The sequence below is a fragment of the Triticum dicoccoides genome, chromosome 1A (genome assembly GCF_002162155.2).
Source record: "Triticum dicoccoides isolate Atlit2015 ecotype Zavitan chromosome 1A, WEW_v2.0, whole genome shotgun sequence".
NCBI lineage: Eukaryota > Viridiplantae > Streptophyta > Magnoliopsida > Poales > Poaceae > Triticum > Triticum dicoccoides.
This window is the reverse complement of record NC_041380.1, coordinates 509,887,768-509,903,019: the sequence shown is the minus strand read 5'-3', so window position 1 is coordinate 509,903,019 and position 15,252 is coordinate 509,887,768. Positions and strand designations below refer to the sequence as shown.

General features: G+C 47.6%; 1 protein-coding gene across 1 annotated transcript; it reads right to left on the bottom strand.

Annotated features, from left to right (window-relative positions):
* Positions 1-3,172: 3,172 nt before the first annotated feature.
* Positions 3,173-6,399, bottom strand: LOC119283908 (nascent polypeptide-associated complex subunit alpha, muscle-specific form-like). Its single transcript, XM_037563264.1, has 4 exons — positions 5,987-6,399; positions 5,398-5,860; positions 4,135-4,262; positions 3,173-4,005 (listed from the first exon to the last, which is right to left on the bottom strand). Exons 1-4 carry the CDS (start codon positions 6,095-6,097, stop codon positions 3,511-3,513), a joined length of 1,197 nt encoding a protein of 398 aa, XP_037419161.1. The 5' UTR covers positions 6,098-6,399; the 3' UTR covers positions 3,173-3,510.
* Between the last annotated feature and the right edge of the window lie 8,853 nt (positions 6,400-15,252).

Sequence of the window (15,252 nt, the reverse complement as noted above, 5' to 3'; positions counted from 1 at the left end):
TTTCATATAGCGGTTGAAGCTTTTTCCGGCATCGCTCGTAAAATATTTTCCATGGATGAAACTGTTTTCCCACCCCATTGAAGCTTTATCCCATGGTTGAAGCTTTGTCCTTCGCCTGTTGAAGCTTTTTTACACACTGGTTGAAGCTTTTGCCGCGCAGGTCGAAGATTTTTTGCACGGGTTGAAGCTTTTGAATTTTTTTTTCAAAACTATGACGCATTTTATAGCAAATTCAAAAACTATAGCAAAGAGTGGAGAAAAATCAAAACTAGCATCCCGTCGGGCACGCGTGGGCCGAAAAGGGTGTTTTCGGCCTTGCCTTGGCCGAAAAGGTGCGTACCTGGGCCGAAAAGACCTTTTTGGTCAGGAGTAGGCCGAGAAGTCCTTTTTGGTCAGGAGTAGGCCGAAAAGTCCCTTGGGCCCACCTTTTCACGTTAATGGTTGACCGAAGTAGCATGGCTCCACTCTTCGGCTTACGTTAGGCCGAAGCGAATTTTTTTTAAAATTTTGATATATAAATACTATGCAACCATTGCCCATCTTAGACATTGAAAAAATATATTTTCGCGCAACCCTTTCCCCTCAATATTTTCCCGCCAACTCTTTTCCGCCACCCGTTTCCCGCCAACCCCTTCCTGCCATATGTTCCTGCCACCTGTTTCCCACCAACCCCTTCTCGCCATATGTTCCCGCCAATCCTTTCCCGCCATACCACAGTATACCATTAAATAAATTCTTCATATTTTAAAAAAATCATGCTTCTCAAAATCTTTTCACTTTTTTTAAATGTCTTCACAATTCAGAAAAACATTAACCGTATATCACAAAAATATTCAATGTGTCTTCTGAAATTTTTTAGCTTATACTACAAAAATGCTCAGTGTATATTTATAAATTGTTCATCACTTAAAAAATCAATAAATGTTTGGAATTCTATACTTTTGTTCATGTGTCCAATAAATTTTCATGTTTTAAAAGTTTGTTTGTATTTCGGAAATTTTTATTTTAAATAATTATTTAAATTGCTAAAGTAAAATTGTTCACTTTTTTCGAAAATGCTGACTTTTTATAAAGAAAGGGATCGGTAGTTGTACATTAGCCAGATGCTATCCTATTTGGCTGGTAACACATATACCCAGCGTGAGGTCAGGTTTTTGACTCCATCGCTTGCGCTTTTATCCCATTTTTTTAAATATGAAGATTTTATTTAATGGTATATTGTGGTATGGCGGGAACGGGTTGGCGGGAAGGGGTTGGCGGGAAACAGGTGGGAGGAACATATGGCGGGAAGGGGTTGGCGGGAAACAGATGGCGGGAAAGAGTTGACGGAAAAATATTGAGGGGAAAGGGTTGCGCGAAAATATATATTTTCAGTGTCTAAGATGGACAATGGTTGCACAGTATTTATATACCAAAATAAAAAAAATCGCTTCGGCCTAACGTAAGCCGAAGAGTGGAGTCATGCAACTTCGGTCAACTATTAACGTGAAAAGGTGGGCCCAAGGGACTTTTCGGCCTACTCCTGACCAAAAAGGTTTCGGCCCAGGTACGCACCTTTTCGGCCAAGGCAAGACCGAAAAGTCCATTTTGGCCAAAGGGAGGCCGAAAACACCCTTTTTAGCCCACGCGTGGCCGACGGGGTGCTAGTTTTGATTTTTCTCCACTCTTTGCTATAGTTTCCGAATTTGCTATAAAATACGTCATAGTTTTGAAAAAAAAATTGAAGCTTTTTTTGTTTTATGATTTTCATGGTTGAAGCTTTTATTATGTCGGTTGAAGCCTTTTTCCTTGCCGCTTGAAGCTTTTAGCATTATGCCTGTTGCCGGTCGGAACACGCCTTGTTTCTGGTAGCAAAAATCCACGCTGGATGCAGCTATTTTGTCGACCGGTTCCAGCTCAAATCCACGCTGGTTGCAGCACCGGTCGCCTCTCATTTGAAGCTCGTCGTTGAGCTCCACCTCGCCGCTCGTAGCATCTAGTCTCGCCGGTTTTCAGCTTCCGAGCTGGCCGGTTCCAGCGTTTTGGCCTGCAGGTTGTAGCAAAAATAGATGTTGGTTCCGGCATCGCAGCAGCGCAGGGCTCCCCCGTGTCGTCGTGTCCATCTCCGATGAGAGATGGTCGACGGGGATCACGGGATTCAGGGCGAGCGTTGGCCATCATAGAGAAAGGAAAAGGAGGAAGGAGATTGAGGGCGGAGGGGAGGAGGGGGTGGAGGAGGAGGAGGAGGGTTGCGGCAGCGAAGGCAGTGTTGCGGGACAGGGGACCGGAGTTGCGGCGACGCCGGTGGTGCAGGACGGGGAACGGAGTTGTGGGGATGGGCGTGAGGGAGCTGAGCGATGGAGAAGGAAGAAGGATATGTGCTGCAGCAGATAAGGGAAGGGGTGCGCTGTTTCTGGTCGCATGGACGTGAGACCGGCGTAACGGTTCGGCCAGTGCCCCGGCTGGAAACGTTTCTCTTTTCTTAATGACAGTGTCAAGTTCCTCAACTGGCGCATAGTTCTGAAACTCCAACCATGCCGGCCCTTCCCCGTCAGCACCACACACGACTACGCTGAGGATTTGCAGCTCAGCGAGACAGTGCACCGCTAAATCCAGGGTCGACGCCACGGACGATGGACTCCAGAATAGAGATGCTCGCACCCAGTGCCATGATGTGCAGCGCCGATGGGAAGTGGTCAGATGTGGTTTAAATTTAGAAAGTACTGGCTAATTTTATTGAAAAAAAGGCGCAAAATCATCAAAGAACTCATGAGACTTCAGCTAACTAAGAGAAGAGCCAACCCCGGTCCTTAAAACAGATCTGATTCACAGCTAGTCAAAATAACATGAAATTAGTACAAGTGAAGCACAGATGCATGAGGAGGCGAACATGATGATTCACAGCTAGTCAAAGTAACATCAAATGAATACAAGTGAAGCACAGATGCATGAGGAAGGGAACAAGCCCTATGGAGATGGTGATTCAGCAGTCGGCACTAACCACTGCTTCTCCACACCTCCCTCTTGAAACTATTTTCATCACAAAGGTCTATCAAGCATGTGTCATGTGTGGGTTTCAACTTAGCTGCCCCAACGTACACACTACACAGCACATAATCAGTGAGTAGTAGAACACATAACACGTTGTGGTTTAGAATTCAGGACTCAGGATAGAAGTATTCAACACGAAAACTGCTATGGGGAAAAAAGAATGATATACTCTCCGAAAGAATAGCGAGGGTGTGTTTGGTCATGTAACTAGAGCTATGGTATTACAGCCAAAACAGCGCAATTTGTACCACTAGTTCGTGGATCAGCTCGTAAACAAAATTACTAGTGGAACACTATTGTACAAACCGTACTAATACAAGCAAGCCTTTGATATTCCAGGATAAGGGTCACCTTGTCAAGCATGGATCCATCGAGTTTCAGGTTAAGGTTGGATACTGTATTTGCTGCGAGCCATTCAGATGAACTTATCTTCTCCCGTTTCACAAGAAAGGACAGGTCCTTCCAACATTATGTTGTAGCTTAGTCATCCCAATCTACATCCCATCCGTCCTTGCTATCGGTTGGAGATCTATTGGTTGGAGATCTCAGAGAAAGGCCATTTGCCGAGATGCTTCCAGCAGGTCCTCTTTCTGAAGGTTTTGTAGGTGCTTCCTCGTCATCCCAGTCATCATCCCATCCATCTTCCCAGCCATCTCCTGTGCTTGTAGTGTTGTTTGCACCTGATGAGTCAGGAGCTTGAGCCTGAGATCCCATCTCAAGCTGCTGATATGGGACCCCACCATCGCGCTTTGTCCCTGCAAACTTGCAACAAGCAAAGACGGCCCCAACCAAGACAAGCGTGAAAACACCAAAATAGGCTCCATAGATTGGCTTCACAGTCGTTGCATAAGATGTAAGCTGCTGAAATTGTTGTTGCCAATCATAAACTGGCTGCCTGATGCGCAAGACACAATGCCCAGTCCCAACATTTAGGGTAACCTCTCCACCATTTGGACTGCTAGAGCTTATGTTAACCTGGCAATATGGATTGATAATAAGTTTAGAAAGGCCATACAAATAAAGAATAACAGTTAAATTGACTGAACCACCAGTGCACCAAGAAGATAACACATACTGCTTGTTAAACAAATGAAAGTTGCATACCCTTTTAGATTCACCCTTGCTGAGAGGTGGCAACGTATGGGCTATACTTATATCTGATGTTGTTTTGACATCAACAGTTACGGTATTCTGCCCTGTATTCTGGACTATAAAAAATTGTCCACTTGAAGCTGCGAGAAGAAATAAACATGAAGCTTTCTCAAGACTCATGGCATTGAAGGTCATAATAGATAGTCAATAGTATGATATAAACCAATTTATAACTGTGAGAGAAAACAAACATAACGCTTCTTCAGATTCATTAAAGTACTCCCTCCGTCCCAAAATAAGTGTCACTTATTTTGGGACCGAGGGAGTAAAAGCCAAGCTAGATAGACCATACTATGAAGCTAGGAGGAATGCTACCACACACAAACCAAATTGTTTGTCAAAGTACCAGATGTTATTCTCTGGAGATTCTTAAGCTGTACATAAATATTGAATTCACTAAAAGGTAACCAGTATGCTCTGACGTGACTGTCCACTAAAAACACTAAGCCGCTAGCTGATGTACATAGTTACTTAGCACTCCCTCCGTTCCTAAATATAAGTATTTTTAGATATTCCAACAAGGGACTACATACGGAGCAAAATGAGTGAATCTGCACTCTAAAATATGTCTATATACATCCATATGTAGTTTGTATTGAAATCTCTAAAAAGACTTATATTTAGAAATGGAGGGAGTATTAAACAAAGCCCTCTGATCTTTTATGCAGCAAAAAAAAAGCTCCTTCACGCAAAATATACCGCGTCAGTACTTCACCATCTCACTATATTTCCAAATGGACCATAGTTACCGAATCATAACAAGGAAGGCCATGCCACTTAAGATTCAACATGGACAATGCATTAAGAAGATAAAAATTGTACAATACCAAAAGATACGTCAGTATTACTTGCGCTGTATATAGATTCCATAGACTGCGGTGTCAAAGTAGTTATCTGTTCTAAATAAAAGCAAATGGAATGAGTATCAAAACTTTCTATGTTCTCAGTAAAATTTGATTTGCAGAGGCTCCCGCTGTCTTTGCACTTGAAGGCCAATGTCCAGGGTTAATCTTAAGCACTAGCTACAACTCAAGCCAACGCTCATAAGAATGACTGAAGCATCAATGTCCAAGTTACAAGAAACCTTTATGCATCATCATTCATCACACTAGGTGGCATGGAGATTGAAGCCGGAAACAAATATATCATGGACACATATTTAGGAATAAGTCGGTGACTTGAAGCTTCAAGTTTCAGCATGACTAGTAATGTTACCTGTCTTAGACACCTGAAGGCAAGCAGACAATCCTTCAATTGAACATGTGTCTACTGGATCCTTACACTCCTCAGCCACCTCTTTTGATTCAGTTGCGGGCTTCTTGTTTCCTGAGCCTCCTCCAGTTGATTCAGGGCTTCCGGGAGGGGGGCTCTCGTTGCGGCCATTCTTCGCTGGCACCGGCTGTGCAGAGACCTCCGCGTCACTCCCTTTCTGCCCCTTACTCTCTGGCACACCTGATGGTGGCGGTGGAGAATCCTTTGGTGTTTGAGTCTTTTCCGGCGGTGGTGGTGTTTGCGTTGTTTCTGGCGGTGGCGGTGTTGGCGTTGTTTCCGCCGGCGGTGTTTTCTGGTGCTGTTTACCAGTCTCAGGATTCCCCGCCGGAGTCGATGGTTGCCCCGGTTCTTTCGAGGCGGCGCCCTTCTCAGATCCACCTGTAGCCACGTTAGGTACAGGCGCTTCCTGGAGAAGAGATCAAGACAAGCACTAAATCAAAGCTCGCCCATATTCTCCGAAGAACGCCAACCCATTCATCAACAAAACAATACGAGCTAGCTGACTCAAACAAGTGCAATCAGCAATCCTCACCTCGCCGGAGCCGGGCTTCTTGCCCTGCAAAACCCTAGCCGCCGCGGGGTCCGGGAGCAGGGCGAAGGCCAGGAGGAGCGCCGCGAGCGCGGCGAGTCGGAAGGATCCCATCGAAATTCGGGCGGGCGAAATTCCGGCGCGGCGCGGGGGCGGAGTCAGCCGGTCCGCTATCGAGTCCGGCGGCGCGGGGCCGGCGCGGATCGCATCGGCCGCGGCGGGGGATCCGGGGGATCGGGATCTGGGGGCCGCGCGTCGATCGAGATCTCTGTGGCCTGCGGAGCTCGGGCGCTTCCGTCGATGCGCGAGCGGGCGCGGAGGGGCCGAGGAGGAGGAGGAATTGGAAGTTTCGCAGGTCGGAACGGGGCGTGGAGGTGGCAGGCTTGGGCAGGCGGCCGCGCACCCGCTCGCGCGCAGGTGCTCTGGTCGCGGTTGACTCGAGATTCGGTGGTGAATTTGGACCGGTACGGGGAGGTTTCGCCAGAGATTTTTTTTCTCAAAATAGGACGAACCCCTTTTTCTTGCGAGTGGAAATAGGGCCAACCCATTTTACACATGCAAAAAAATACTAGGAAAACTTGTTGAAACTTTGCCTCAACTTTCTTGTTGTTGAAATTTTGAAAAGGAAAATGATTCGTTCTGGGCGACCCGTCGCGCGTGCAACGTCCCATCAAAGCGCGATTTCCGTCCCCTGTCTGCTTGCCACGTTGTGTGTGGGCCCCACCCCACCACGGTGCATCGCACTTATCCTCTCGGGATAGCTTTTTTTAGCAAGAAAACTAGGTCTTTATTGATCAATACCGATGTTTACACGAAAAGCGATTGGGTCACTCGACGTGCCCAATCAAATATGGTGCCCGTAAGGTAGAGAGGTACCTGACCTAGCTAACCTATGAGCTTCAGTATTTGAAGCTCGAGGTTCGAAAACAAAATTACAAGAAGTAAAATTTCTCGCAGTTTCTAGGATCTCTCTAATAACACTTCAATAGCTTCCTCCCGCGCCCTGGCGAATATGGTTCACAACCTGTTTACAATCTGATGCAATTTGGAGATGTTGTAAACCCAAGTCTTGCGCTAGTGAAAGAGCTTCTCGACAAGCTAAAGCTTCCAAACTAGTTGGATCCGATATGCCCTGGATAACTAACATTGACGACCCAAGATAGGAACCATCTCGATCACGACAGATGGCTGCTGCGGTTCCTGCATTGTGTTGCACCAAAACTCCGGCGTCCACATTTATCTTCACTAGTCCCTCATCAGGCGGGATCTAGCATCGTTGCTGAAGGAAATATGCCCTAGAGGAAATAATAAAGTTATTAGTTATTTCCTTATATCATGATAAATGTTTATTATTCATGCTAGAATTGTATTAACCGGAAACATAATACATGTGTGAATACATAGACAAACAGAATGTCACTAGTATGCCTCTACTTGACTAGCTCGTTGATCAAAGATGGTTATGTTTCCTAACCATAGACATGAGTTGTCATTTGATTAACGGGATCACATCATTAGGAGAATGATGTGATTGACATGACCCATTCCGTTAGCTTAGCACACGATCATTTAGTATGTTGCTATTGCTTTCTTCATGACTTATACATGTTCCTATGACTATGAGATTATGCAACTCCCGTTTACCGAAGGAACACTTTGTGTGCTACCAAACGTCACAACATAACTGGGTGATTATAAAAGTGCTCTACAGGTGTCTCCGAAGGTACTTGTTGGGTCGGCGTATTTCGAGATTAGGATTTGTCACTCCGATTGTCGGAGAGGTATCTCTGGGCCCTCTCGGTAATGCACATCACTTAAGCCTTGCAAGCATTGCAACTAATGAGTTAGTTGCGGGATGATGTATTACGGAACAAGTAAAGAGACTTACTAGTAACGAGATTGAACTAGGTATTGACATATCACGATCAAATCTCGTGCAAGTAACATACCGATGACAAAGGGAACAACGTATGTTGTTATGCGGTCTGACCGATAAAGATCTTCGTAGAATATGTAGGAGCCAATATGAGCATCCAGGTTCCGCTATTGGTTATTGACCGGAGACGTGTCTCGGTCATGTCTACATAGTTCTCGAACCCGTAGGGTCCGCACGCTTAACGTTACGATGACAGTTTTTTTAGGGTAAATGTTGCCGCTTTATTTAATTAAAAGTCCGCAAAACCCGGAATGTCATCCGAGATTACACTCAAAATACAGTCTGGGGGCACCCCCAACCAGACCCTACATAGTTCGTCTCCTACCCCTACTCTAGCCAACTTATGCGCCGCGACATTCGCAGATCGTCGAACCCAAGTAACCTTCACGTTTTGCTTCGTCTCCAGCAGTTGTTTTATGTCATTGATCCATGGTCCAACTGCCGAGAAGTTCCTGCCGGTTTGGTTGATCATCTGGACAGTTTGAAGACTGTCCAGTTCAACGTGGATATTTTGGACACCTAGCTCCTCGGCCACCTGTAAACCACGCCTACACGCGAGAACTTCTGCTGCTTCAGGATCAACAATGCTTGGGAAGTGATGGCAAACCCCCGCCCGAAACGCACCATTGTGGTCTCTGAGGACAGCTCCACCACCCGCCTTGTCGCCCACCTTTGACACCGCTCCATCACAGTTGAGCTTAACCCATCCCACCTCCGGCACCGCCCACTTCTGGATCTCCCTCGGCTCTCTCTCCCGAGGCTTTGGCTGATGAGCGTTTGACCAATCTGTCATATGTGCACAAATAGCCTCCATTATTGCATGTGGACTCTGAATTCTGACTCCATCCCGCGCCTCATTTCTAGCGAGCCATAAACCATATGTCGCCTGGATCATCGCTTCTTTCTCGTCATCGGCCGCCCCGAAGAACCAACTCAGAAGCCATCGAGCTAGAGCGCCCTGGGTATCAATCTGACACGGTGGGGCTGCCACCGAAATACCTTTTTCTGAGCGCAACAACTGCCGGAACTGAGAAGAATGCTGACATGCCCAGAAACGATGAATAATAGATTCTTCTCTGCCGCATGCAACACAAAAAACACCCGGTTTGATTCGTCGCCGATGAAGCTCTGATCCCACCGCCAGTCCATTTTTAATCATACGCCACATATGAATCTTCTCTTTGGGTGGCGCACTAGTATCCCACATCGCCATGTACCCCTTGTGTTTCTGGACCGAGCTGGAGGACTCCTGCTGGCCCGACCGCGCTCTTCTCCTAGACATCCAGAGATGGTAAGCTGATTTCACATTGAAGATGCCATTCTTAGTGAAATTCCATGCGGGGTAATCGTTGGAACCTGGGCCACCAATAGCAATCTGTGCTATATCGCATGCGTCTGACTCACTAAACATGGTGGCAAGCTTGTTCCGGTCCCAGCTAGTCCCAGCACTGTCCAGACGATCTGCAACCTTTGTTATCCCATGAACATATATTTGACACAGTGGCCTCAAGGATCCTTGTCGAGGAATCCAGTTGTCATGATGTATATTGATGCTTGTGCCATCTCCTACCCGCCAAACCAGCCCCTTCCGGAGGAGGTCCCTTCCATGCAGCAAGCTTCTGTATGTGAAGGAAGAGTTGGACGGGCAAGTAGCGCTCAGTATAGACCCATCTTTGAAGTAGCATGCTTTGAGTACTCGGGCACAAAGGGAGGAAGGAGTGGAAAGAACCCTCCAAGCTTGCTTGGCCAAGAGCGCTTGGTTAAAACCCTCTGGGTTCCTAAACCCCATACCTCCTTCTCTCTTAGATGCACACATCTTCTCCCAGGATATCCAATGCACCTTTCTTTTACCATTCATCGCACCCCACCAGAATTTAGAAGAGATCGAAGTCAGGTTCCGGCATATCTTCTTTGTGAGATGAAAACAACTCATGGTAAAAGTCGGTGTCGCTTGTAATCCTGATTTGACAAGTACCTCTCTCGCCGCCTTGGACATTCCTAGCCCTTTCCAACCTGTCACCTTGCCTTTTGAGCTTTCTACAACATATTTGAAAGTGCCGTCTTTGGACTTACCCACCAGTGTAGGTAGTCCAAGATACCGCTCACTCAGAGCTTCTGAATCAATACCCACCACCTGCTTCAGCTCAGCTTTGACATTGTCGTTGCATCCTCTTCCAAAGAAGATAGATGATTTTTGCAAGTTCACTCTTTGGCCCGAGGCCTCCTCATACCGCATCAAGATCTCCTTAAGAGTAGCCATGTTCTCATTGGACCCCTCCAAAAAAACGACGTTGTCATCTGCGAACAGTAGGTGTGTAATATGGGGGCCAGTGCCGCCAAAAGTGACACCCTTGAGGCTGTTATCCTGTTGAGCTTTTCTTAACAACGCCGAAAAACCCTCAACACAAAAGAGGAATAAATACGGTGATAGGGGATCACCTTGCCTGAGCCCTCGGGATGGGAGGAACATCCTAGAGAAGCCCCCATTAACCTTAACAGAAAAGCGAGCCGAGGTAACACACCGCATTACCATTGTTATCCATTGTGGATCAAAGCCAAACTGAGCCATCATCCTCTCCAGAAAATTCTACTCCACCCTATCATATGCTTTCATCATGTCTAACTTAACCACACATAGACACTTCTTCCGCTTCCTTGTCCGGATGGCATGCACACACTCATATGCCACTAACACGTTGTCCGTGATGAGCCGCCTCGGGACGAAAGCGCTTTGCTCCTCCGATATAAGAATTGGGAGGATCACCTTGAGTCTATTTGCCAGGACCTTTGTAGCTATCTTGTATAGCACATTGCACAGACCGATAGGCCGAAATTGTGACAGTAATTCTGGAGCATTCACCTTGGGAATCATAACAATTACAGTGTCGTTAAAAGCCTCCGGACTAGCTGCACCATTAAGAAAATCCCGCACCGCTGCACACACATCCTCCCGTACCAGCGGCCAGTGTCGTTGGTAGAATAATGCTAGCAAACCGTCAGGTCCCGGCGACTTGGTCGGTCCCATTTGAAAGAGCGCCCCCTGAATTTCATCATTTGTGAAAGGCGCCGTAAGCTTTGCATTCATCTCCCCCGACACAATTTGCTCGATTTTTTGAAGAAGTGCCTCTACACCCGTCGAACCCTTAGAAGTAAACAGCTGCTCGTAGAAGGACGCTGCCATCGCCCTAATTTCCTCGTCGACTGTCACCCTAGTGCCATCCTCTCTCTTAAGAGCCCGTATAGTGTTCTTCCTCTTCCTATGAGTCGCCCTATTCTGAAAATATTTTGTATTTTGGTCACCAGCCATCAACCAGTCCACCCGTGACTGTTGCCTATATAGAATCTCCTCTCGCTCATACATTTCACAAAGCTGCTCCTCTAGATCGCGGACCTCCTGGTGGTACCCGGATGAGAGCGCCCGAGTTTTAGCATTAGTCAGTTGAGTTTTGAGCTTTGCTATCTTGCGCCTCATAGAACCAAACACCTCTCTAGCCCACCGTTGCATGCAGCCGGAGACAGACCCTAATTTGTCCCATATCGCTTCCAGGTTCCGCTGTCCGGTGGCAGCCGCTTCCCACGCCTCCTTCACCATCAGCTCATAGTCCGCATGTCTCGTCCATGCTTCTTCATAGCGAAAGGGGCGATCGCCACCTCTAGGAGTCGATGAAGCTGTCTCCATCGCTCTAACAAGGACCGCTTGATGGTCAGATTCCTCAGTCATTATATGTTCCACCCTCGTCTCCGGATATATCTGCAGAAAGCCATCATTGCATGTAGCACGATCCAACCTCACTTGGATGTTATCAGCACCGTCTCTTCTATTATCCCACGTGTACGGGTATCCTGAGAAACCCAAATCCGCTAGGCCGCAGTCGGCCAAACAGTCCCGGAAATCCTCCATGCGTGAAAAACTCCTCACATTCCCCCCTAGCTGGTCGGTTTGGAACAAAGCCTCATTGTAATCACCGACACAAATCCACGGCTGGTCGTCTTGCGCTCGAAGATAATGGATAACGTCCCAAGATTTCTTCCTCAACTCCGGATTGGGTTCCCCGTAGAATCCAGTGATTCTCGAGGTCTTGCCCTCACAGACAACTTGGGCGTCTATGTAATACTGTGACCATGGTCGTATCTAACATGCACATGTTCCCTCCACCAAAGAGCCAGCCCACCACTCCTTCCACGGCAATCTACTGCCACACCACTCTTGAAACCCAAACTCCATTTAAGTCTCTCCATTGCCCTAGCTTTTTTCTTAGTTTCACTCAAGAACACCACCGCTGGGTTGTAAGACCTAATCAGGTCCCGCAATTCGCCCACTGTCGAGTCCAACCCCAAGCCTTGACAGTTCCAGGCTAGGATATTCATTGCTCCCGGCGGCCCTGACCCTCAGGGCTCGCTGCTGTGTCTCTTTGTTCTGTGATGCGGTCAAACACTGTCGACGTTTTATGCCTCGTATCGCGAATGAACCCATCATCTGCTCCTTGCCTATCATGATCTTCCTTAATCCTCCAAATCTGCTTTGGACTTCTCTTCCTGCCCACATACTCCCGCCTGGGATACGCCGAAGATTGCTGGTGATGCTTATAGTCCTCCCTAGGTTTTCTGACGTAGTATCCCTTCTTTCTTCCCTTGTCCACACTCGTCCCCGGTCTTCCATAATAGCCAGACTCGCTATAAAACTCCTCCCTTCTGACATTCTTTTGATAACTTCCCCCTGCTCGTTCTTCATCCCGAAAGTTGATGTTATCCTTCCCTTTGAGATTACCCAGATCCGCCCCAAAATTTTCATTACGTCTCTGCTGGCTCTGTCTAGTCAGCTTCTCACGCAGGTCCGACTCCCGCTGTTGTTCCAGGCTATCCCGCAGATACCTACCCTGGCGATCTCCGTGCACACCCGCCCCTCTCATGGGGCTGTTGACCTCGCCCTTGCCTTGACCAGAGCCCCCGCCAGTGCGGTGCTCTGTCGAGCCAGCAAATTGCGCCCCTAGATTCCTCTTTGTAGGCAGATCACGAGCTCTCGGGTGTTCCTGTCGGTGCATGCCCCCATCATTATCATGCGAGCTAGCATAACTGTTGTTGGTGCTAGCCCCTCCAGCAGTAAAAGAACCCTCTTTCATCGAGCTGTTCCTTCCCGAGGATGAACATAACCAACACCCCCACTGATCAGAGGAGTTCAAAGGGGGGTCACACAATCCTCCAACATGAACTAGCCTTCCGCACTCAAAGCAAAAATGTGGGATTTTCTCATAAAAGAAATCAAACCAGGTCCCAACTTTGTCATCCTTCGACTTTTTTAGATTGAAACCACGGATAAATGGATCATACACGGAGATAGTAGTACGAACTCTGAGTTGCTGTCCACGAGCCATTCCATCCCCATCAGTGTCAACTCTAACTGTCTTTCCAATCCAGTTGCCCAGGGCAGTCCCAAAGGCATCGCATCTCTTGTCTGGAGGTAGATCAATAACCCTAACCCAGACATCGATATTCTCAAACACCATCTCCGAGGGTCGGATTTTACCTTCATATTCCTTCACAATGAGTACACTAAAGTCAAATTGCCACGACCCATTATGCATCACATGCCTCCAGTCGCCTTCGCTGCGCAGGTGAACAACGAAAATATTGGACCCCATATCTCTGAATTTTGCTTCCTTGTGTAAACCCCACGCTCTCGGCATCGTCTTCTCCACCGCAGACATCTTCATTGGTTTTTCAGAGCAGACCTTACAAACTACGGACCATCTAGATGCCTTTGGGATCGGGATCTCATGATCTTCAAAGACGAGTCCATCCGCCTCCTTGTCCATTAGAACCATCCCTCCCAACCGTGTTGAAAGGCTAGCTGCCGGATCAGGCATTCTGCTCTCCACCGGAGATGCCGACGATCTCCGGTTAGCCGGATCCCCCGTCCTTTGCGGCTGGGGCGTTGAAGCCGCCGCCGCCACTTTCAGGGTCGTTTGGGATTTCATCGCATCAGCCGTCGTGCTTCCAGCCTTCTCCGCCATCGCCACCGCTTCCAGCAGGGAGTAGCCCCTCCGACCTGCAACTCGGCTGCGCTGTTGCACGCCTGAGTCGCCGCCGTATACTCACCACCCCCAGCAGGAAAACCCTAACCCTAGCGTAGTCGCGCGATCGCCTCGCAATCGCCTCCTACCCCGAAGAGTTACCCCTGTGGTGGACCCAACATGTGTTACGATGACAGTTATATTATGAGTTTATATGTTTTGATGTACCGAAGGTTGTTCGGAGTCCCGGATGTGATCACGGACATGACAAGGAGTCTCGAAATGGTCGATACATGAAAATTGATATATTGGAAGCCTATGTTTTGGATATCGGAAGTGTTCCGGGTTAAATAAGGATTTTACCGGAGTACCGGGAGGTTAGCGGAACCCCCCGGGAATCAAATGGGCCTTAGTGGGCATAGGTGGAAGAGAGGAGAGGAGGCAAGGGCTGGCCGCGCGCCCCTCCCCCCTAGTCTGAATAGGACAAGGAGAGGGGGGCGGCGCCCCCCCCCCCTTCCTTCCTTCTCCTCCACTCCTTCCCCCCAAGTCCTAATCCAACTAGGAAAAAGGAGGGGAGTCCTACTCCCGATGGGAGTAGGACTCCTCCTGCGCGCCTCCTCCTATGGCCGGCCGCACCCCCCTTGCTCCTTTATATACGGGGGCAGGGGGCACCCCATAGACACAACAATTGATCATTGATCTCTTAGCCGTGTGCGGTGCCCCCCTCCATCATAGTCCACATCGATAATACTGTAGCGGTGCTTAGGCGAAGCCCTGCGTCGGTAGAACATCAACATCTTCACCACGCCGTCGTGCTGACGAAACTCTCCCTCAACACTCGGCTAGATCGGAGTTCGAGGGACATCATCGGGCTGAACGTGTGTTGAACTTAGAGGTGCCGTACGTTCGGTACTGTGACGCCCGAATAATTAAGCTACAGTAATTCTTTGCTAATGATGCCACGTCACTTCGATTACTATCGCTAATCTCATGTTAGTTTGAAACCGATTCAAATTCAAATTCAATTAAAGGCAAATAATAAAAGTTTTCAAACAATGAAACCAAAATGTTCAAGGTGGGTCAGATAAATCAGGTGTAAATACGATGGAGAAACCAAACCTTGATAAAATGTTTAAGGGCTCTAACCTAATTAAAACAATAGTGAAAACAATTAAACAAATACCTATTGGATTTTATAAAATATTAAAAATATTTTATTATGGGTTAAGAATTGATGTGGCAATAGTTTGTTTATAAATACTACTTTAGGTACTAGTGGTGATTTTTGTAAAAACTAAAGATTAAAAGAAACTAGAAATAAA

Bases quoted from the DNA above. Each gene is read 5' to 3' on its own strand.
- LOC119283908 (XM_037563264.1), bottom strand. From the start codon at position 6,097: ATGGGATCCTTCCGACTCGCCGCGCTCGCGGCGCTCCTCCTGGCCTTC. The intron at 4,263-5,397 runs GTAACATTACTA...TTCTTCTCGCAG, and splicing joins CCTTCAGGTGTCTAAGACAG to CTTCAAGTGGACAATTTTTT. The intron at 4,006-4,134 runs GTATGCAACTTT...CCATATTGCCAG, and splicing joins GCAAGGGTGAATCTAAAAGG to GTTAACATAAGCTCTAGCAG.